General features: G+C 38.7%; 2 protein-coding genes across 2 annotated transcripts in view; both read left to right on the forward strand.

Moving 5' to 3' along the window:
* The window catches only part of LOC140525572 (uncharacterized), a 51981-nt gene extending 33089 nt beyond the window's left edge, over positions 1–18892 (forward strand). Inside the window, exon 5 of the mRNA XM_072641086.1 lies at positions 18113–18892. Coding sequence (XP_072497187.1) covers positions 18113–18701 — 589 coding nt within the window. The 3' untranslated portion in view covers positions 18702–18892. The remainder of the gene's footprint in view (positions 1–18112) is intronic.
* LOC140525571 (zinc finger and SCAN domain-containing protein 23-like) lies at positions 1788–18892 on the forward strand. The gene is made up of 3 exons (XM_072641085.1): positions 1788–2169; positions 5288–5776; positions 17782–18892. The coding sequence occupies exons 2-3, from the start codon at positions 5369–5371 to the stop codon at positions 17848–17850; spliced, it is 477 nt and encodes a 158-aa protein (XP_072497186.1). The 5' UTR covers positions 1788–2169; positions 5288–5368; the 3' UTR covers positions 17851–18892.
* Positions 18893–23553: the final 4661 nt, after the last annotated feature.

The raw sequence follows: 23553 nt of genomic DNA on the forward strand, positions 1-23553 counted from the left end.
GTCAAAGTGAGAGATGTTAGCCTTTAGTTATTTAATCATAGTTGCTGGTTCAGAATTGGGTTCCCACCAGTAAAGGATCTCATCCTAACTTATAGTGAGTGACCACCCCAGGACATCTATTAACTTCCTGTTAGTTCTTGTGCAAAATGAGTGACTAGGGGAAAAGGTACTAAGACATTCTATATCCTTAGGCAAGGTAGTTGCCTCAGCTGACTTTTTTATATACAATTATGTTGCTCAAAGTCTCAGAATCTTTTTAGTGTGGAATACTTTAGAGTGTGGAATAAACATTAAAAAATAATTTTGATATGTTTCGTTTTTCTCTTACCTAAATTTCTCCCTGTATCTTTTCCCCTTCCCTTTCCTCTCTCAGGGTCATTCCATTTAACAAAGAACTTTTTGAAGAAAACAATGAAGTGGAAAGACGATCAGAACAAATCTACATCTCAAAAATATGAAAACATTTCATGCCTGTGGACTTCCTACTTGGTAAAAGATGGAGCAGAGTTGTATTTCCTGTATGTCTTCTTTGGGGCCATGTTTGTTCCTTGTAATTTTGCAACATTCATCTTATACAAATTTTAGTCGTTATTCTTTCCATCTGCATTGTTGTTGTCATCTTCTATGTTGTTTTCTTGGCTCCGTTTACTTTGCTTGAGTTCCTGTAAATCTTCCCATGCTTCTCTGTATTTATCATGTCATCATTCTCCATTATATTCACATAACATAATTTTTCTCTTCCTCAGTTAATAGATACCTATTTTGTTTCCATTTTTTTGGCAACACTTTTTTTGCTGTTACATTTTGGTGTATATGGAGGGTAAAAAAAAAAAAATCAACAAATGAAATAAACAGTTACACCTGAAAGAATCTGACCTTTACTTTTCATTGTCTCTCTTTGCCACTTATGACCTCCAACTTTACTAAAGTCTAAACATTTCACACCCTTATCCTAAAGGGGAATGGGATGTCCTGAAGGTAACAGCTTCCCTCTCACTGGAAGTCTTTAGACAAACTTTGGATGACTACTTGTCCCATCTGAGGTTAAGTGAATTTTTTTAAAGACAGTATTAGACTAGGTGGCTCTTGAGGTTCCTTCCAACTGTGAGATTCTTTGATCTAAAATTTGCATGGGAAAAAATCCAACGCATTTCCTTTACCCCTTGATAAAGATTATGAAGGGTTCAATTTTGTGTGTGACTCTAACAGAACGTTGAAATAAAGGGAAATAAATCGTGCTCTCCCATTAGGTTGCAAAACAGAAAGAGGAAGCAATAGACTTTCTGATAAACTTCAGAATTGTAGTTTGTTTAGGAAACTTCTGAGAATGTCTTCAGGATAAGGAAAAGAACTATCAATGTCCTGTCCACTGGAGAACAATACATAGTTAAAAAGAAGAAAGGAAAGTTGTTTGTACAGGGGTATAAAGATGGAGTCTATCTAGGGGAATTCTGGCTGGCAGGCTACTTGCATGAATGCATTCAGCCTGCACACATATGCATCCTGGCTAGTGCTTCTTACAATGAATAAACTCACTAACTTGAGATAATTTTTGCCTCCTGATTTTTACGACCCAACAGTTACAAACCTGCCTAGAGTTTCCAATCGTATTAAATATATTCATATAAACTGATTAGTTAATAATATGCCCGCCTGTTTTTAGACCGCCTTATTACTTTTCAAAGCCTTTGTCATTACCCGTTACCACACAACCCCCAGGCATGACTCGCATTTTATTGACGAAACCCAGAGAGATGACGTGAAAGAATCTAGGGAGGGGAGGTGGGAGACAGAGAAGGGGAGGACAGGAAAGGGAAAGAAGCCATGGCTTTAATCAGTAAGGAGATTCCGTCTAGTATCTGCTCCTTCTCCCTGGGTCCATAGATTCTCACCCTGCACACGCTCAGTGCTGTCATGCAGACTTAGAGGTAAGGATGCAGGCAAGGGCTGGGGAGGGGGAAATCAGATGCTAAGGAGGTTAAGCTCTCTCCAAATTCTTGGACATCAGAGCCTAGGAGGGACTTCTGAGTTTTGGAAGCCCAGAGGCCTCTGGAAAACGTAGTCCAGAGACGTTGGCGCAAGCGCACTCCTTTTCAGAGCCTACAGACCAGCTGGCCTCCCCAGTCCTGGCCCCGGAGTCGACTGCACGGAATTGAATGAGCTTGTGAGGTGAGTGCGTGTTAGCGGACCCGGTGGTCCAGTCTGTTGGTCTCCACAGCCCATCTCGCCCCCGCCTCCAGTCAGGGCGGCCCTTCTGGCCGGTAGGAAGACCCAGGGAGGGGTTTGGATCCTCACTCTTGATGTAAAGTTGGGGGGCAGGGGAGGGTTCCCCACAGTCACCATGGTAACAGCTTTGGCTCTTGACGTCTTTCCTTGGGCTGTGTTTGACTGCCAGGGATGAAGGGGAGCTGAACCCCGGAGTAGATGGGTTTGGAGGTGGGAGTCCCTGCTGGCATCCCTAATGAGAGGTCGGTCATTAGCCATACTTTGTCTCCCTGTGTCCCACAGAGGTGAGAACAAGGTCTCAGAAGCCAGTTTCTTTGCAAGCTGCTTCTCCCTGAGAAGGACTTACCCACCCATGACCCAACAGGTAGTCTTCCCTCACTCTCTCCCCATCCCTTTCGTTTGGGGCAAATCAACTTTTTTTATTTGAAAGTATTTGAGAAACAAGAAACCCTCTACTGCCACAAAATATGAAAACTGCCAATAGAACATGAGCTTTTTGAAGGCGGAGATTTTCCATTTTTGTCTGCATCCCCTGTACAGCTTCTGATTTTGGGGAGGGAAAACAAAAAGTAGTTCAGAGAGGGTAATTGAGCTGCCCTCGGGCACTGAACTAAGGCTGGAGATACAAAGAAAGGCAGAACACAGCCCCTGCTCTCTAGGAGCTCACACAGTTAATAACAGAAGTTGTTGTGTTTGTCCTTCGTTCTGGAAGAGGACCATGACATCAAATTGATGACATGATTTGCAGTTGACTTTGATTTGAGCAAGGGAAGGCTGTTCAAGGTCACCAGCCTCCAGAACCATCTGGACAGCTGGAGATGGCCCAGGATGCAATGGGAGACCCTGGTCCTTTCAAGCTAAGGTCTTACAGCATTCTCCTTTAGAGTAAGCTACACCCATTCGATGAATGGGCTTCTCTAAGTAGTTGCTCAAGGGATGGCCCCTTTAATAAAAAAAAAAATCAAACTGGGAGGAGAAGATTAAAGGGACCATCCCTTGAGCCACTAATAATAGGGGAGGCAACAGGCAAACAACTATGTGCAGTTAAGCTGTGTACAGGATAAGTAGAAATAATCAACAGAGAAAAGTCACTAGAATTAAGGAGGACCAGGAAAAGGTTTCCCATAAAACAAATAATAATAACAAACCATTTATATAGTACCTGCTCTGTGCCAGGCACTTTACAATCATTATCTCATTTGATCCTTACAACAATCCTGCCAGGTAGGTGCTGTTATTATCCCCATTTTACAGATGAGGAAACTGAGGCAAACAGGTTAAGAGACTTAGGGTGTCACACAGCTAGTAAGTGTCTAAGGCATACTTGAATTTAGGCCCAGTGCTCTCTCCAGTTTGTCTCAGACTTTTAGCTGGGACTTGAACCCAGGAAGCAGGGGTGAAAAGGGAGAGCATTCCAGGAATGGGAGAGGGACAGTGTCTTGTGAAAGAAACAGAAAGGAGACTGATGTCACTGGCTTGAAGACCAAGGTGGGAGAGAGGTAGGGAAGAGGTTTGTAAGATGTAAGAATATTGGAAAGGTAAGGGCTGGGGGAGAGGGCGTAACAGTTTGTAAATGACTTTAAATGCTGAGCAAAGGATTTCATATTTGATCCTGGTGGTGATAGAAAGCCACTGGACTTTATGATAAAGGGAGTGATACGGTCAGATGCACTTTAGGAAGATCACTATGACAACTGAGTAGGGATTGGACTAGAAAGAGGAGAGAATTATTGCAGGGAGATCAACCAGCAGGCTATTGCAAAAAGTGTAACATAATGAAAGCCTATACCAGGATGGTGACAATTTCACATGAGACAATGGGGCGTGTATGAGATGTTATTCAGGAGACCTCAGTGACAGATTGGGTTTGAGATTGTGAGCCTGGATGACCAGGTCAATGGTACATTCACAGAGTCATAAGGAAGTTGGGAAGAGAGGAGGGTTTGGGAAGAAAAATGATGGTCAATTTTGTATATGTTGTGTCTGTGGGTCATCTAATTTGTTTTAACCTTTGTGATGAATGTGCTGAATAGTTCCTTTCCTGGAACTCAGAAAAAAATCTGGTTAACTGGATCAATATATCAGGTCCTTTACTAAGATGCTGGGAGTGGGAATATAAAGGAAGGGCAGGTAAAAATGATATCCTAAATCAACAGGATTGAAATGAGGGTCTGGGAGGGAAAGCATATAGGAATAAAGAATGGAATGAAATGAAGGCAAGTTTTAAATAACATCAAAGTTTTTGTATTTCAGTGACTAAATTGTAAGAGAGAGACCCCAGAAAAAGAAGTTGGCTTTGGGGGAAGAATGTTTAATTTGGACATGTTTAATTTGAGAGGCATTCTGGCATAGTGGAAGTCAGGAATGCCAGACTTCAAATCATACCTCTGATGTATGCTGGCTTTGTCACCCTGGACAAATGACAATCTCTTGTTGCTCCAGGCGACTCCCTAAGACCTGCAGAGAAGGTGTCAACCTTCTGGTAGTTCTCTATACTAATGAAATCATAGGTCCAGGTCATTTAATCCTTGTGGCATCAGGTTTCTTACCTGTGAGACACTTGTGCTGCCTACTTTTTCCCTTCTATACAGAGTAGTGAGGACTGGTGGGATCGTTACAAGTTATAGCTCTGGTGGTTTGGCAGGATTGATTGTATGTCTTAAGTAGTCTGTTTCAAGGCTGAGTTGTTCAGTTTGACAGGCTTAGATAGCAGATTATTATTTTATGCACTAGTGGGATATTATTAATTTATAATAAAAAGGGAATGGGTACCTAGGGAGCCAGACTGATCCCTGTAAAATGGTCTAGAGGCAGGACGCTTGTTTGCCCACAAAGCAAACTCATCTCAAAATATAGATACTGTATGTGTCTTGCTTATAAAGTTGCCTTTTGGCGTTTGGAGATCTCTGGTAATTGTTCTAGGAAACCTACAGGACTGGTTTAAATGCTCAGCAAAGGATTTCATATTTGATCCTGGTCATGATAGAAAAGTGTTAAAATGACACTTTCTGATTCAGTTGCTCACATTTCTGAACACTAACAATCATTTCTTGTACCTTAGAAAGATCCTTGGAGATAATCTCTTCCCAACACTTGAGACCCCAGCTGGAGTGAGGCTTCTTCTGATCTATTCCAATACAGAATGTCAGCAGAATATAGCCGGACCCTTCCTCTGCAAGAACAAGAGGGACTTTGGATAGTGAAGGTAGAAGATCAGGAGGACCATGTTTGGGAACAACAGTCCTGCTTACAAGAAAATAACCTCCCCTGTCAGGAGATCTTCCGTCAGCGTTTTAGACAGTTTGCCTATCACCATACCCCTGGGCCTCGTGAGGCTCTAAGTAGACTCCGGGAACTCTGTCATCAATGGTTGAGGCCAGAGATGCACACAAAGGAACAAATCTTAGAACTGTTGGTTCTGGAACAATTCCTGACCATCCTTCCCGAAGAACTCCAGACTTGGGTGCAGGAGCGTTGTCCAGGGAGTGGAGAAGAGGCAGTGACTGTGCTGGAGGACTTGGAGAAAGAACTTGATGATCCAGGCCAGCAGGTAGGAAGGAAATTGGTATGATCTGTTCTGAGAAAGTGAGGACACAAAAGAGTAAATAATGAAACACATTTTACTCTTTGTAGAAGAAAGGTGGGACACTATGGACATGGAGGGTCACATATGTTATCAGATAAATTTGCTTTGTCGTTCAATTTTACTTATCTATTTTCATTTGTTTACTGCTGAAGGGGAAGGAGGGGAGGAAGTGATTATTGGAGAATGACTGTATAAGAAACAAAAGATAAAAATAAAACTTTTAAAAAATAAAAATAAAAAAGCAAGGCCATAGAACCTTGGACCAGAATAAGAGACTATCTTTATGGCAATAGAAAGAGTTATGCATTTTAAACCTGTACTAGACATGGCTAGGGCAGCTAGGAGGTATAGTAGATAGAGGCCCTGCCTTGAAGTCAGGAGGACCTGAGTTCAAATGTGACCTCAGATACTTATTGTGTGACCTTAGGCACATCATTTAACCCTGTTTTTCCTCATCTGTAAAATGAACTGAAGAAGAAGATCACAGACCACTAAGAAAAACCCAGATGGGGTCACAAAGACTCAGACATGACTGAAACAACTAAACAACAAAAGGCATAGCTAGGGTTATTAATTACCATGTTGGTTTTCTCTCTAGTTTTTCCTCTATCCTGTCTCCCCACCATCCTTAAGGGAAAAAATACTCTTGTTTCTTTCATCTGTTGTCTGGCCTTTGGGTGAATGTTCCCTGCACTCCATTCTAAGAGATTTTAGCTTTTCCCATAATTAATCCAACTAAAACCAAACCAAATCCCATTGTTTTCAGGTTCAGACCCATGGACATGGGCCAGGAGTAGTCTGGACAGAGATGACACCTCCGAGAAAATCACAGGAGTCAGTGAATATGCAACCCACTGAAACCCAGCTCAAGTGTGAATCCAAGGAGTCTTATTCCCTACAAAATAGTAAGGAGTTGCATTCTATCTGGGAGGAGCAAAGAAGGAGAGGAATATTATTAGAAGCATTAGAGATTTCCCTGTTTTTGTCCTGGAGCTCTTTTTACTTCTGTCTTCTATTATTGTCTTTAATTCTCTACCTAAAAGCATCCTTCCTAATGGAAAGATGTGGTACTTTTTTGCTAGCAGCTCTCAGACACAAGTCAGACAGGGGTGCCTGAGACATAAGTCTGCAGTGGGAGCAGCAGGGCGAAATGTAACATACTTTTTAAAACTTGTTTTTCAGTGATTCACCCCTTTCTTTTTCATAGCTGAAATCAACCATTTTATTGTTTGAATTTTTTCTACCTTTTTTAAAAAAATTATTTATTTATTTTTTAGTTTAGAACATTCAGTTCCACAAGCTTTTGAGTTTAAAATTTTTTCCCTCTCCGTCTCCTCCCCCCTCCTCAAGACAGGATGCAATCTGATATAGGCTCTACATATACATTCATATTAAACATATGATCACATTAGTCATATTATAAAGAAGAATTATAACCAATGGAATGAATCACAAAAAAGAAGAAACAAAACAAAAAGGAGAGAGAGAGAGCAAGGAGTATGCTTTGATCTGCATTCAGACTCTAATTCTTTCTCTGTTTGGGATTCCCTGCTCTTTTTTTTTATATAAATTTATTTATTTTCAGTTTTCAACGTTCACTTCCACACAATTTTGAATTTCACATTTTCTCCCCATCTTCCCCCTAGCCCCACCCCAGGACAGCATGTATTCTGATTGCCCTTTCCTCCAATCTGCCCTCCCTTCTATCACCATCCCCCCACCCCCTTTATTCCCTTCCCTTCTGTTTTCCTGTAGGGTAAGATAGATTTCTATACTCCATTGCCTACATATCTTCTTTCCTAGTTACATGTAAAAACAACCTTTAACATTGATTTTTAAAGCTCTGAGTTCTACATTCTCTCCCTTTCCTACCTCCGCACCCACTGTCATTGAAAAGACAAGCCATTCAATAAAAGTTATATCTGTGTGATCATGCAAAACAGTGATATTGTGAAAGACTAATTATATTTCACTCTATTCTGTCCCACCCCCTATTTATTCCATTCTCTCCTTTCACCTGTCCCTCTACCAAAATTTGCTTTCAATTACCGCTTCCCCCATCTGCTGTCCCTTCTATTATCCCCCCTCTCTTACCCACTTCCCTGCTGCTTTCCTGTAAGGTAAGATAAACTTCCATACTCAACTGAGTATGCGTGTTATTCCCTCCAAAAGCCAAATACGATGAAAGGAAGACTCACTTTTCCCTCTCACCTTCCTCGTCTTCCCCTCCATTGTAAAAGCTTTTTCTTGTCTTTTTTGTGTGAGACGATTTACTACATTCTACCTCTTTCTCTTTCTTCTAGTACGTTCCTCTCAACCCTTAATTTTCTTTTCTTAGACATTAGCCCTTCATATTTAGCTCACCTTTTGTGCTTTCTCTCTCTTTCTCATATACATACATACATACATACATACACATATATATATATATATATATTCCCCCCAACTATCCTAATACTGAGAAAGGTTTCATGAGTTACAAATATCATCTTTCCATATAGGAATGTAAACAGTTCTACTGTAATAAGTCCCTTATGGTTTCTCTTTCTTGTTTACCTTTTCATGCTTCCTTTGATTCTTGTATTTAAAAGTCAAATTTTCTATTCAGCTCTGGTCTTTTCATCAAGAATGCTTGTAAGTCCTCTATTTCATTGAAGTTCCATATTTTACCTTGAAGTATTATACTCAGTTTTGCTGGGTAGGTGATTCTTAGTTTTAATCCTGTCTCCTTTGACCTTTGGAATATCATATTCCAAGCCCTCTGATCCCTTAGTGTAGAAGCTTCTAAGTCCTATGTTATCCTGATTGTGTTTTTACAATACTTGAATTGTTTCTTTCTGACTGCTTGTAATACTTTTTCCTTGACCTGGGAACTCTGGAATTTGGTTACAATATTCCTAGGAGTTTTCCTTCTGGGATCTCCTTCAGAAGGTGATCAGTGGATTCTTTCCATTTCTATTTTACCCTCTGGGTCTAGAATATCTGGGCAGTTTTCCTTGATAATTTCTTTTCTTTTCTTTTTTTTTTATTTTATTTATTTAACTTTTAACATTCATTTTCACAAAATTTTGGGTTCCAAATTTTCTCCCCATTTCTCCCCTCTCCCCACCCCAAAACACCGAGCTTTCTAATTGCCCCTATCACCAATCTGCCCTCTGTTCTTACATCCTTCCCTTCCCTTATCCCCATCTTCTCTTTTGACCTGTAGGGCCAGATATCTTTCTATACCCCATTACCTGTATTTCTTATTTCCTAGTAGTAAGAACAGTACTCGACAGTTGATCCTAAAACTTTGAGTTCCAACTTCTCTTCATCCCTCCCTCCCCACCCATTCCCTTTGGGAAGCAAGTAATTCAATATAGGCCATATCTGTGTAGTTTTGCAAATGACTTCCATATTAGTCATGTTGTATAAGGCTAACTGTATTTCCCTCCATCCTATCCTGCCCCCCATTGCTTCTGTTCTCTCTTTGGATCCTGTCCCTCCCCAAGAGTGTTGACTTCAAATTGCTCCTTCCTCCCACTGCCCTCCTTTCCATCATCCCCCCGACCCTGCTTATCCCTTTCTCCCCCACTTTCCTGTATTGTAAGATAGGTTTTCATACCAAAATGAGTGTGCATTTTATTCCTTCCTTTAGTCAAATTGATGAGAGTGAGCTTCATATTTTTCTCTTACCTCCGCTCTTTTTTCCTCCACTGAAAAGTCTTTTGCCTGCCTCTTTTATGAGAGATAATTTGCCCCATTCCGTTTCTCCCTTTCTCCTCCCAATATATTTCTCTCTCACCACTTAATTTCATTTTTTTAAAGATACGATCCCATCCTACTCAATTCACTCTGTGCTCTCTGTCACTGTGTGTGTGCGCGTGTGAGTGTGTGTGTGTGTGTGTGTGTGTGTGTGTGTGTGTGTGTGTGTGTGTAATCCCACCAACCACCCAGATACTGAAAAGTTTCAAGAGTTACAAATATTGTCTTTCCATGTAGGAATGTAAACAGTTCAACTTTAGTAAGTCCCTTATGACTTCTCTTTGCTGTTTACCTTTTCATGCTTCTCTTCATTCTTGTGTTTAAAAGTCAAATTTTCTTTTCAGCTCTGGTCTTTTCTTCAAGAATGCTTGAAAGTTCTCTATTTCATTGAAAGACCATTTTTTCCCCTGAAGTATTATACTCAGTTTTGCTGGGTAGGTGATTCTTGGTTTTAGTCCTAGTTCCTTTGACTTCTGGAATATCATATTTCATGCCCTTCGATCCCTTAATGTAGAAGCTGCTAGATCTTGTGTTATCCTGATTGTATTTCCATAATACTTGAATTGTTTCTTTCTAGCTGCTTGCAATATTTTCTCCTTGACCTGGGAACTCTGGAATTTGGCCACAATGTTCCTAGGACTTTCTCTTTTTGGATCTCTTTCAGGAGGGGATCGGTGGATTCTTTCAATATTTATTTTGCCCTCTGGTTCTAGAATCTCAGAGCAGGTTTCCTTGATAATTTCATGAAAGATGATGTCTAGGGTCTTTTTTTGATCATGGCTTTCAGGCAATCCCATAATTTTTAAATTGTCTCTCCTGGATCTATTTTCCAGGTCAGTTGTTTTTTCAATGAGATATTTCACATTATCTTCCATTTTTTCATTCTTTTGGTTTTGTTTTGTGATTTCTTGGTTTCTCATAAAGTCATTAGCCTCCATCCGTTTCATTCTAATTTTTAAAGAACTATTTTCTTTGGTGAGCCTTTGGACCTCCTTTTCCATTTGGCTAATTCTGCTTTTGAAAGCATTCTTCTCCTCATTGGCTTTTTGAACCTCTTTTGCCAGTTGAGTTAGCCTATTTTTCAAGGTGTTATTTTCTTCAGCATTTTTTTGGGTCTCCTTTAGCAAGGTGTTGACCTGCTTTTCATGCTTTTCTTGCATCTCTCTCATTTCTCTTCCCAGTTTTTCCTCCACCTCTCTAACTTGATTTTCAAAATCCTTTTTGAGCTCTTCCATGGCCTGAGCCCATTGAATATTTATTTTGGATGTTTGGGATACAGAAGCCTTGACTTTTATGTCTTTCCCTGATGGTAAGCATTGTTCTTCCTCATCCGAAAGGATGGGAGGAGATATCTGTTCACCAAGAAAGTAACCTTCTATAGTCTTATTTTTTTTCCCTTCTTTGGGCATTTTCCCAACCAGTTACTTGACTTTTGGGTCCTTTGTCAAGAGTAGGGTATACTCTGGGAATCTGTGAGATCTCAGTTCCTCCAAGGTGGCATGATCAAGCATGTACTGGTCTGGATGCAGAGAAGGATTTTTATGCCCAGAATCTTAGCAGATACCTCTCCACAGCTACTTGGCCTCCAGTTCCCAAGTAAGCACTGGGAGCTGATTTTCAGATAAGCTGGATGGGCAGGGCTGCCATTCAGTGTAAGACAAAGACCAGCTCTCCCAGGGCCTCCACCCAGGGCGGAGGCAAGACTCAGCTCTTCAGTGCCCCCAGGAGTTTTGATGCTCCAACAATGGAGCTTCAGTATGGGCTGCTATGCAGGCTCTGTGGCCGCTGCCTTCTGCTGGAGCTATGGGAAAGCCCTTCTCCCTTCCTGGCCTGCTGATTAAACCCCGTCACTGACCTTTGGCACGTGTGGGCCAAGGGATCTGAGGAGCCACTACTGCGACTGGAGATTCTGCCCCCGAGGTGTCCTTCTCCCAGAGTCTCGTCCAGCTCAGCCAAGACTGGGCTGGGCTCTGCGCTTGGCTCCGCGTCCAGTGCAACCCACGTTTCCATGGGCCTTTCAGGTCACCGTGGGCTGGAAATCTCTTCCACTCTGTTGTTCTCCACTTCTGCTGCTCCAGAATTTGTTGAGAGTCCTTCTCTACAGGTATTATATGGGCTGTGGGGAGGACTCTGCGTAAGTGTGTCTTTCTAGTCTGCCATCTTGGCCCTGCCCCCCCGATAATTTCTTTAAAGATGATGTCTAGGCTCTTTTTTTCATCATGGTTTTCAAGTATTACAATAACTTTTAAATTATCTCTCCTGGATCTATTTTCCAGATTACTTGTTTTTCCAAAGAGATATTTCACATTGTCTTCTATTTTTTCATTCTTTTTGTTTTGTTTTATAATTTCTTGGTTTGTCGTAAAGTCATTAGCTTCCATGTGCTCCATTCTAATTTTTAAAGAATTATTTTCTTCAGTGAGCTTTTGTACCTCTTTTTCCATTTGACCCATTTTGCTTTTTAAGGCATTCTTCTCCTCATTGGCCTATTGGACCTCTTTTGCCATTTGGGTTAGTCTAATTTTAAAGGTGTTATTTTCTCCAGCATGTTTTGGGGTTTCCTTTAGCAAGCTGTTGATTCTTTTTTCATAATTTTCTTGTATCACTCTCATTTCTCTTCCCAATTTTTCCTCTACTTCTCTTACTTGATTTTCACAATCCTTTTTGAGCTCTTCCATGGCCTGACACCGATTCATATTTTTCTTGGAGGCTTTGGATGTAGGAACTTTGGCTTTGTTGTCTTCTTATGGCTGTATGTTTTGATCTTCCTTATCACCAATGATATAAGAAAGTACCTCTTCACTGAGAAGGTAAGAATCTATAATCTGTTTCTTCTCCACCCCCCCCCCCCCCTTTATTTTCCTAGCCAATTACTTGACTTTTGAGCTTTGTTAAGTGGAGGGCTCCAGAAGCAGCCTGCACTTCAGCAGTGGCTGCAGACCCCCGGAGACTGGGACTGGGGCCAGATCATGCTTCTCTCTCAGCCATCTGAGAGACTCTTCCCACTGATCTTTGATGCTGTCCTTAGTGTTTGTGAGTTGAGAAGTCAGGAATCCACAGCAGCCACCAGTGATTCAGTCCCCTCAGACCTTCTCCTACTCTGTCTGTGCTGGTGTGGCCCATGCCAAACTGCACTCTGCTCCCAACCTGATGTGATAGACCCTTTCTGTCAACCTTCCAGATTGTCTTGGACTGGAAATTTGCTTCAGTCTGTCATTTTGTGGCTTTTGCTGCTCTAGAATTTGTTTAGAGTCATTTTTAACAGGTTTTTTGAGGAGTTTGGACAGACAGCTGTAGTAGATCTCTGCTTCTACTCCACCATCTTGGTTCTCCCAATTCCCCACTTAATAAACAAGATTTGTTGATATCAACTCTGTTCATAACCTTATGCATCTCTTCTTCCACCCCATTTATTTCTGCCTGTTTGCATCCTGTCTCCTCTTTTTTTCACTCTTTAAGAGTGATAGCACTTATTACTGGGGAGTTAGACTAGAACAGTAAAGGTCATTTAGGAAAGATGAAATAAAATGGGGAGTATTGTTGCATTTTATATCAGAAATAAATATGTAATGTTAGAGGCTCAGACATCAGAAAGAGGCCAATAACTTAGGGAAAGGGAATAAAAAACAAGGATAACAAAATAATAGGTATCTACTATCCATTAATCTTTCAAATTAGGTGAAAAAAATGGGTAAAAACTACCTTTGGTAATTAGCTTCAGACTGGGATCTAGTAGTAATGGGAGACTTTCACTACTGGGAAAAATATGATCCAATGGATTGTTTCTCAGGAAAATTTGTAAGTGGATTTTGGAATTGTGTTGGGAATACTGTGTTAGTGTAGAAGAATCAACTAGAGGAGATATTGATTTAATTCTTGCCATTAAGGAAGATTAATTGAGGAGCTAAAGATAGGTGGGAAACTTGGAGAGAAATGCTTGTTAAATGATTAAATACAAAGTCCTACAAAATTCTAAGAGAAATAAGATAAAAATCATAAACTTTAAAAAAGCAGATTGTACTAAAGGACATTAATAGAGAGTAAAAATTTAAGAACTGGTGCCTGTCTAAAAAGCTATTCCTGAAGGATTAGGCAAACTTGACTCCCTCATAAGGCAAAGAAGATAATATCAAATAATTTCCACTGAATATAATCATCAAAAGAGATCTTCTTCCAAAGAGAGGAAAGATATAGGGAAGGAAGCTTAATGATAATAAGGTAGATGATAATGGAGGGTTGGAAAGACAGAAGAATATAGTGAAAAGAACACCATGCTCAGAAAATTGAGTTCAAATCCTCCCTCCTCCTGGCTCTGACCATTTCACTTCATCTTTCTGAGCTAGAATTTTATGATCTGTAATATGTAGATAATAATGCTCGTAAAAAGCATCATAAGTTTATTGGGAGGATCAAATGAAATTATATTGTAAACCTTAAAATACTATGGAAATGTCAGTGGCAATTATTATTAGAGGCATCTCAGATGTGAGCAATTCACTGAAATATCCTAGGTACAACAAAGGATGAAAACTCAAACTAAAATAATACCATCTTTGGCATATAACACTGCCAACGCACTGCCCCTAGCCTGTCACTTTTCTCATATTGGAGGTGGCTTTTTTTGGTTGTTTCATATTTTATTTCTCTGACTTTCATGGAACTAATAATTTATATTTTCAGTAAACCTGGGGTTAAATGTGTAGTGCTGTCTGGCGTATATGTGAATTGAACCTCGCCTTGCCATCATTAGTATTACGTTGACAAACTAATAGTAGTGTGAAAATGGGGAGAGAAATAAAGAGTACCTAGAAAACCTGGATATATTTATATGAACAAGGACTGCTGACATGAACTCTAGGGTATCTGACAAATTCTGCCAGCTTTCTAACCATTGTTTTTTTGAGATGTCATGAAGGACAAGAGGGTAATTCTGAAAATTCCTGAATTTTAACAATGAGACATTCAAAAGTATTAAGAACAAACCATACATAAATTTGCAGCTGCACAGATCATAAGATACCACACAGCAAACTTTTATTAAGTGCTTAGAATAGAAGGCACAACATCAGGCCAGGGGGTTGGGGTTTAAAGAATAGTAGGGGGATAAAATACCCATACAACTAGCTCCATTGTACAGTATTATCTAATAAATGAACTCTAGTTGGGGTATTGGGAGTAGGGAAAAAAGAGAAAGTATTAATAACCAGGGAGATCTAGGAAGGTTTTATGGATGAGATGGCCTTGTTTTGGGAAGAGTAAATTATGCTATATCAACTTAATTCACTGTTATGATGGAGCTCATAGACAAGGGAGAATTGATAAGTGATATCTTGAATATTGTTTTGACAGTTTTACTAGGTGGATAAACAAGTAGCTGGAAGACCCCGACATTCTGGTGTATCTATACATTTAGATTCTCTAATGTTGAGGAATCCAAAGTCTGTTCAACATGTGTCCAGATGATAACAAAGGTAGGGCTGTTCATACTTCAGAAAACTGGGATGAATTTCAAGATGATTTTGACAAACAAAAAAAGCAATTAAATTCAATAAGAATAAGGTTCCATATTTAGAGAAAAAATACCCAGTCAAATAAATACATGATGGAAAAAAGACTGGCTAGGCACAAGCATGGAAAAAAAGCTCTGTGGGTTGGGAATGGAAGAGGGTAAGTCATAGTCGACTACAAGCTTAATAACTTAGTAGTGTAGCACCACTGAAGGGAAAAACCAACTTGATAGTGAAATATATTAAAAACAGTAATACATTTACAATTTGGAAATCAATTCTCCACTTGGCTCAGTCAGCCCCTTAATAAGGAACATTGAATCTAGTCTTGATCGACATACTTTACAAAGAATCAGAGAAACTAAAGCAAGCTCAGAAAAGAGTGATTGAAATTATTATGGTGATAGAAGATAAATCTGTGACAAAAGTCCAAAGGAATGACTCAGAATACAGAAAGGTAGGTAAAGCATGACAGTATATTAAAATATATCAAGAATTTTTGTGAGGAAAATGTTGATCTACTTTCCCCTCTTTGAGGATGCCAAAGGTTTAATTTGTGAAATTTTCAGTTGGATCAAAAGTGTCCTTCATATCTTTCGAAGGAGCTATTTGGGGAATCTCAGTCTCTGGATAACTTGAATGCATTTTTTTAAATTCTTCAAAATGATCTCAGTATTCATTTACTTGAAGGCAAAAGGCTGGATCAGATGATCACTTGAGATCCTTTTTAGCTCAAGAATTCTGTAATTTTGTTACCACTTTCTCCCATCTTGTCTGAGTACATGTTCTGTTTGTCTGTGACCATAGTTTATTACCTACACTCACCATTCTAGTCCATGTTCCTTTTGCCATCTGAATGATAGCTACCAAAAGTGATGCAGACTAGCTTAAGACTTCTTATATGTAAAGACACTGTCTGGGTCTTTCTTACTGCTTACTTGAGCTGTACAACCTAGAAGAGTCAGAGTAGAATAGTCCTCTGACTAATGATGGTGGGCAACTTTGATGTTTGGAATGGGGAACTCTTTTCTGTGACTTCTAGGTCTGCAGTTTTCTTTGAAGGTTGTCTATCTTCCTACAACTCCTCTAGCATTGATTTTTGGCATATTTGCCAACTTGTTGGTTGTGAGGTGAAACTTTAGGGTTGATCTGATTTGTAGTTAGTTCTCTTATGATTAATGATTTGGAGCATTCTTCCATATGGTTGTTAACAGTTCACAATCCTTTTGAGATCTTTTTGTTCATAACCCTTTGACCATGGTATTTGGCAATATGTGTGTATGTATGTGTGTGTTTGTGTGTATGTGTGTGTGCATGTGTGCATGTGTGTGTGTAATGTGTATATATATCTATGTATGTATGGTTTATATTCTTCAACACTGATGTGATTTAAGGGCTTCAGAGACCCCTCAAGGACTGAAGTACAGGAGAGGGTCATCTGGAATGAATTCACAGACTCAAGCATTCTTCAAGTCAAGTTGACAAAGGTTTATTGTAACGCCAATATGGTGGGCAGAGCTCCTTAAGGAACTTGCAGCTTAACAGGAATGATGCCAAAGCTTATATAGGAACAGTAGTGGATTATCTAGCAGATATACTCATTAGGTGGTAACTTACAACCTTGGTCACTGGCATCATTCACTACAGGAAACCAGGGAAAGGGGTTTCTAAAGGGTGTGTTTTTGTTCTGTTATGTCTGAAGCAAGATAGCTTTGAGAGTTAATGTCTGTAGCTTGACCTCTGGATTGAATATGATAACTCTGGGAATCAATACATAATAATTCTTTGGTTACAAGATAGTCCGGTTTATACAAGAGAATTTCTTCAGAGATCAACTTGTTCTTGTGATGGGAAAGGTTGTTTTATTGGGGCCTACTCATGAATAATTGTGGGGAAAGGTAGTTTGTTTTACTGGGGCCCAATTATGAGTTATTGCTAGGCATAGTGTCCTTGGACTGGGGAGAAAACTGTCATGTATAGTGTTTTGAAGCTAGGGATAAATGTGATCTTGATATTGGGGTCCAAGCACCCCATCAGATACCAGACATCTATCAGAGAAATTTGATAAAAAGCTTTTTTTCCCCTCTCATTCACAACATCTTTTCTTATCCTAAGGGCATTAATTTTGTTCGTATGGAAACTTTTCAGTTTCAATATATCAATCAATATATCTATTTTATCTTCCATAGTTGCTTCTATACCTTGTTTGATTAAGAATATATCTCCTATGTATAGCCAGGGAAAGTGTATGACCTGCTTCTCTTCTGACTTTTTTATAATATGATCTGTGATATTAATGTTGCATATACATTCAGAATCTACTGTGGAAGAAGTTGAAAGTTGTTGATCTAAACCTAGTTTCTATCATATTACTTTCTAGTTTTCCTGGCATGTTTTATCAAATAGTTCTTTCCTAAATATTTTGTTTGTTAGTTTATTGATTACTTGAATATTGAGTCACATTGTTTCTGATTTTCCCTTGTCTAGTCTGTTCTATTGATTTATCCATTTTTTAACTAATACCAGATGATTTTGAAGACTGTTGCTTATAATAGTTTGAGGTCTGGAAGTGCTATTCCTCCTTTATCCCTACCTCTCTTCATTATTCCCAGGAGATATTAATCTCAAAATGAGATTATATTATTTGAGAATAGAGAATTTTTTTGGCTTCAATCTAAGAAACAAATAACATTTGTTGTTTTCTATGTATTATTTTAGGTTATCAAAGTAAGACTGAGAGCAAGTGGCCAACTCATAAACAGAAAATATCTGAAGGGGAATCACTGAGATCAACATCAGAAACACCCCAAGGATGCATAACTCAGGGACTTGATTTTGAAAAAGACTGTGAAAGTGAAGACACCTTAGAAAAGCAGCAGAGAAATGCCATAGGGGAGAGACTGATTGGTTCTGATTTGCAAGAGCAAGATTTCATGCAAGTTACAGTCACTCACAGCATCATCCCCCCAGTTAAGAGAGATTTTGAGCAGAAAGAGTGTGAAAAAAGCTACAGTTTAGGCTCAACTGTTGTTATACATCAAAGAGAAAGACTTCATGGATGTGATACGTGTGGCCAAACCTTCAAACAAAATTCAGCCCTTATTCAACATCAGAGAATTCACATTGGAAGAAAATCCTATGAATGTCGTGAATGTGGAAAAGCCTTCAGGTGGAGCTCACATCTTGTTCAGCATCAGAGGATTCACACTGGAGAGAAACCTTATGGATGTAATGAATGTGGTAAAGCCTTCAGGGGGAGCTCAGATCTTATTCAGCATCGGAGAATTCACACTGGAGAGAAACCTTATGAATGTAATGAATGTGGGAAGGCTTTCAGCCAGAGTTCAAAGCTTATTAGACATCAGAGAATTCATAGTGGAGAGAAACCTTATGAATGTAATGAATGCGGGAAATCTTTCAGTCAAATCTCAGTGCTTATTAGGCATCAGAGAATACACACAGGAGAAAATCCCTATGAATGTAATGAATGTGGGAAAGCTTTCAATCAGAGCTCAGCCCTTACTCAGCACCAGAGAATTCACACGGGAGAGAAACCTTATGAATGTAACGAGTGTAGAAAAACCTTTAGGCATAGGTCAGGACTTATTCAACACCAGAAAATTCACACTAGAAAGTAACCCTTTGAATGTAATGAATATAGGAATTTTTGGTGTCAGATTTATACTTTGGTTAATCCCAGAGGAGGTATGCTGAGTCCAGACTTAATTAAAAATAAACTTTTTGCCGGCAGCTCCATGTTTGTGTTGAAGAAAAATATCAATACCTTACTCTGTATTCCAAAAAATTATTAAAGTTTAACATATAAATATTTCTAGTTTACAGAAATGTTCAAACTGACATGGTTTAACTGACATCCCCAACTCACTCCTGAATGTTTTCAGATATGTCTCTAATCCAAGAAAATTTGAGATGCAATGTATAGGAATCTCGAACAAGGAAAATGTCACTATATCTTCAAATATAGATTGGAGTTAGCATTCTTGTTGGAAAACAAGCCATTATTTAATCTTCTCTAGGAACTATTCAATTCCTTACTTACCCACTGCCCCTAAAGACTGAATGGATCTCCCTGTGGATCAACATCTTAATCCTTTCTGAATGAAGTAGAGGGTATTTCCTTTGGTTGGGCCAGTCTAATTAGTCAGGAGGAACTTTTCTCTCTAATTGGGTTTCTACTCTTACCTAATTTCCTTAGGAAAGGCCTTTTTTTATGATTGACCTAAACTACCTTCCAAGTGGGACAAGTCTGGAAAATGTTTTTAGGTTAGAGAAGCATTTCTTAATATTTTTAGAGAAACTAAAAGGGAAGTTTTTAATTTGCGTCTTTATGTACTCCAAAAATGATTTTTATTAACATCCTAAATTCAAGTATTGTTCTTCCTGGAGAGAAATATCAAACTAGCAGAGTCCCTTCAGTGCCTTCAGATATCTTTTTAACATAAGACATTTTGAAGTGTCTTGAACAAAAAAAGTTTGCATTTTATTGTGTGTTCCATCTAATAAAACAATAGTCACTTAATCTTTCTGGGAAGCCCTAGACAATATTCCTCTGAAAACCAATCAAGAGCTCATCTCTTAGCTAATCAGAGAGAATCCAAAGTAATTAAAGGGATTTCTTCCCTCTGATCAATATCTAATACCTTAGGGGAAGGGAATAATCTTTTAGGAAAAATTTTTTTTTTTCTAAATTTGGTTACTTTCCTTAATCCATTGTCCAGGGCCTTAGATTTTGTTCTTTTATACACTTTCCTAAGAAAAAGTTAGAACTAAGAGCAAAGATTTTAGTGGAGGGCATTGTTTTCTGAGAAGTTTTAAGTAGTATGAATTTCTCTTCCCTCAGGTTAATTTGGAAAGAATTTTAAATTGGAGAAATATTTATTTAATATTTCAGTTGAACTAAGAAGTTTTTAATATGCTTCTATAATAACTTTCTTTGTAGTAAGTATTCCATTACTATGTGCATGTTGGCCCATAGGAAATGTCTTTATGTTAATATAACAGAACAAGAATTGCAAAATGGGGCCAGATTCATAGACCAAACTGTTTCTGACTGTAGCAACAAGTGATATTTCCTGTAAAAGTATGAAGATTTCTTCTGTGGCACTGAATTCATGACTTAGAGATTCTTCATGATCCCATGATAGTTATATGGGAACTAGAGTAATAGAGATTTTCTCTGAAGGGACCAAAACAGAACTTGAGAGTAGGCAGCTGCTTTCCCATAAAAGGTTTAGAGAAATCTAACCTGCTCTCTGATTTCCTCATGAAAATATCCTTGCTTTCTTTTCACCCTGTGAGGAAGATGACATCCAAACTTGATAGAGGGAGTTGGGCACTACAAGAGATGGCTCTAATCCCTGTCACCAAACCCTCCTCAATCCTTGCTTTGTTCCATCTTTCCTTCTGTAACCAAAAAAAAAAAAAGAAAATATATGAACCATTACCAAACTTAAGGCATTTCTAAGAAGCTCATCAATTTACTCTTCTTTTGTGAACAGTGACCATTGTCGACTTGATTGTCTGGTTAAGAAAAGGCAAACAGGCTAAATGCATACAGTTTGTTTCCTTAAAGCTAACAGTTACGTGATCATGGAGCCAGAAAAACTTCTGACTGCCTGTTACGGGAATGACCAGGCTTAAATCTTTTTAGGACAATCCAAAGTGGTCTGTGTCCTTCAGGTTTATGGTCTCCATGAATGATTAACTAGACCACGAGAAAGGAATTTCTTAATTGCATAGATTGTAAATACAATAAGATAACAGATTTGACAAAGTTTCAACTGAAATTACAACCCAGGATATCTGTGTTTTCTTTACCATTAACATGCCATAACATAGTATATGTCCACAAAATATTAAGATAAGGAAAAAGTCCCATTATTTTTTTTACTGAATACATTTTTATTATAGTCATGCTGTGCAGAAGAACTAAAATAAATGGGAGAAATCATATAACAAACCAAAACATAATACACACACACACACACACACACACACACACACACACACACACACACATGATCTGCTACATTCTGCGATTGAATTCCATAGTTCTTTCTCTGAATGTGGAAGGCATTTTGCCTTAGAAGACCATTGGGAATTTTTTTTTTAATATCCTTGCATTGCTATGAAGATCCAAGTCCACCAGAAAAAACTCTTGCACACTGTGGTCGTTGCTGTGTGCACAAAATTCTCCTGGTTCTGCTCCTTTTGCTCAGCATCAGATCATATAAGTCTTTCCAGGCCTCTCTGAAGTCTTCTTGTTCATCATTTCTTATGGTGCAATAGTATTCCATTACATTCATATACCATAATTTATTCATCCATTCCCCAATTGATGGGCATCCCCTTGATTTCCAGTTTTTGGCCACTACAAAGAGTGCTGCTATAAATATTTTTATACATGTGGGATCCTTTCCCATTTTTATGATCTCTTGGGGATACAGTCCTAGAAGGGATATTGCTGGGTCAAAGAGTATGCACCTTTTTGTAGCCCAAAAAGTCCCATTATTAAGGGTCTCATAAAGTATGCTAAGTCAGCCCCTTCTGGCCTTGTTGACATAGGAAGAAGTATTCTCTGAGATTACTTCAGAGAACAAAGAGACTCTTAGGTCCAAGCTCTTCTTCTGATTGATTAATTCAAGCTCTGGCTCTTATTAAAGTCCAAAATTTATATCAAATGATTATCACCATGAATAACATACTACTTCTATATCCCTTAAGGTGAAAGTAGCAGGAAGCCTGTCCATTTTTGTTGTTCAATTGTTTTGTAGTTGTTTCCAACTCTTTGTGATCTTATTTGGGTTTTTGTTTTTTTGTTTTGTTTTGTTTTGCTGGAAAAGATTCTGAAATGGTTTGCCATTTCCTTCTCTACTTCATTTTACAGATAAGGAAATTGAAGTAACCATGGTTAAGTTTCTTTCCCAGGGTCATACAGTTACTAACTGTCTGAGGTCACATTTGAATTCAGGAAGATGAGTCTTCCTGGCTGTAGGCCTAGAACTCCACTCCTTGTGTCACTGAGCGGCTTCTCTCCATTTTACTTCAGAACCATGTGATGAATTGACCTGGTTTATGAGGTAGATGTCTCCTAGATATGAAGAAGGGCTAGGAATTCTTGTTTTTGAGCTTTTCTAAGGGTGGGAAAGAAAAGAAGAGAATTCCTTCAGTTCCAAAATGTCCAAAATGTCTATCTCAGACCAGTCGTGGTCTCTGAGGCTTTTCAGTATTGACTCTCCTTGGTACAATAGCTATTGGTATATAGCCTAAGATAAATAACTTAGTAAAAGGGTCTTGTTCCCTGTCTCAGAGATTTCACACTTATTGAAGTAAATAACAGAAGATGAATAGCAACAAATCTGAATACAGTAATAATTAGAAATTATACAGTAATACAGTAATATTTACAGTATACTGTATACAGTAATGTATACAGAATACAATAATGTATACAGAATACAGTAATAATTAGAAATATCTATATGAATTTGAATAGCAAAATTTTCAATATTTATAACTAAGGCCCAATACCTCAAATTTTGTTCTAACGTAAGCTGGATTTGATTTTGGGAGTACTATCCCCATAGCATTCCTCTTTGGATATCTAGAAAGAGTTGATGCCAGAGATGCCGCAGACTCGTGCTCTTAACTAGAGAACTTTGGGAACCTCAAAATTAAGCTTCTATATACAATTCAACTTAGATAAGTAAAAGAATCCCAGCTGCCTTGCAAGCACTAAAGGTAACAATGCATGTTGGATTTGGTACACCTTTTATTTCATCTTACATGCAAAAAATTGCAAAACAAAGCAAGACTTAATAGTAGTCTTTCAGTTCTCTTTTCAGTATATCTCACCTTCCACTCTAGGGACCTATATAAGCCTAACGTGCAAGGTTTATCCATTTCAATAGCTTCCCTTTGCCTTTAAATAAAAAATCTTGTTTAGTATTTAAAGCCCTTCACATAATCTTGTTCCAGTCTTTGTTTTTCAGAATGATTATGTGTCACTTCATGCACTGTACTCCAGCCAAATTGTCCTTACAACAGTAATACCACACATCTCTGTGCCTTTCTCCAAGCTGTCTGCCATGCCTGGAATATTTTCTCACCTTCATCTCTTGAAACCCCAAGATCCCTCCAAAGCTCATCTTAAGTGCTATTAGTTTTCCCAAGGTCAAAGTATATTTTTTTGTGTATAGTACCCCATTGGGCTACTTGTACTGTATTCCCAGTTTGTGTCCTCCCTAGGTTCACAGTACTTGTCTGTGGATCCACATTCCTAAAACTGTGGCTCTAAAACCACCACCTTGTATCTTTCTTTACCTTGTTTGTAGTTCCCTAGAGCCCAGCAAGATGCCTATGACTTTGCATCATCACTTGGCTCAAAACAAAGGTGTTTTCTAAAATGGCACCCTGAGAACAATAGTAACAACCTGTCTTCCCCATTAACTGTGATACACTTCTACAAAT

This window comes from Notamacropus eugenii, chromosome 2, assembly GCF_028372415.1.
Source record: "Notamacropus eugenii isolate mMacEug1 chromosome 2, mMacEug1.pri_v2, whole genome shotgun sequence".
Taxonomy (NCBI): domain Eukaryota; kingdom Metazoa; phylum Chordata; class Mammalia; order Diprotodontia; family Macropodidae; genus Notamacropus; species Notamacropus eugenii.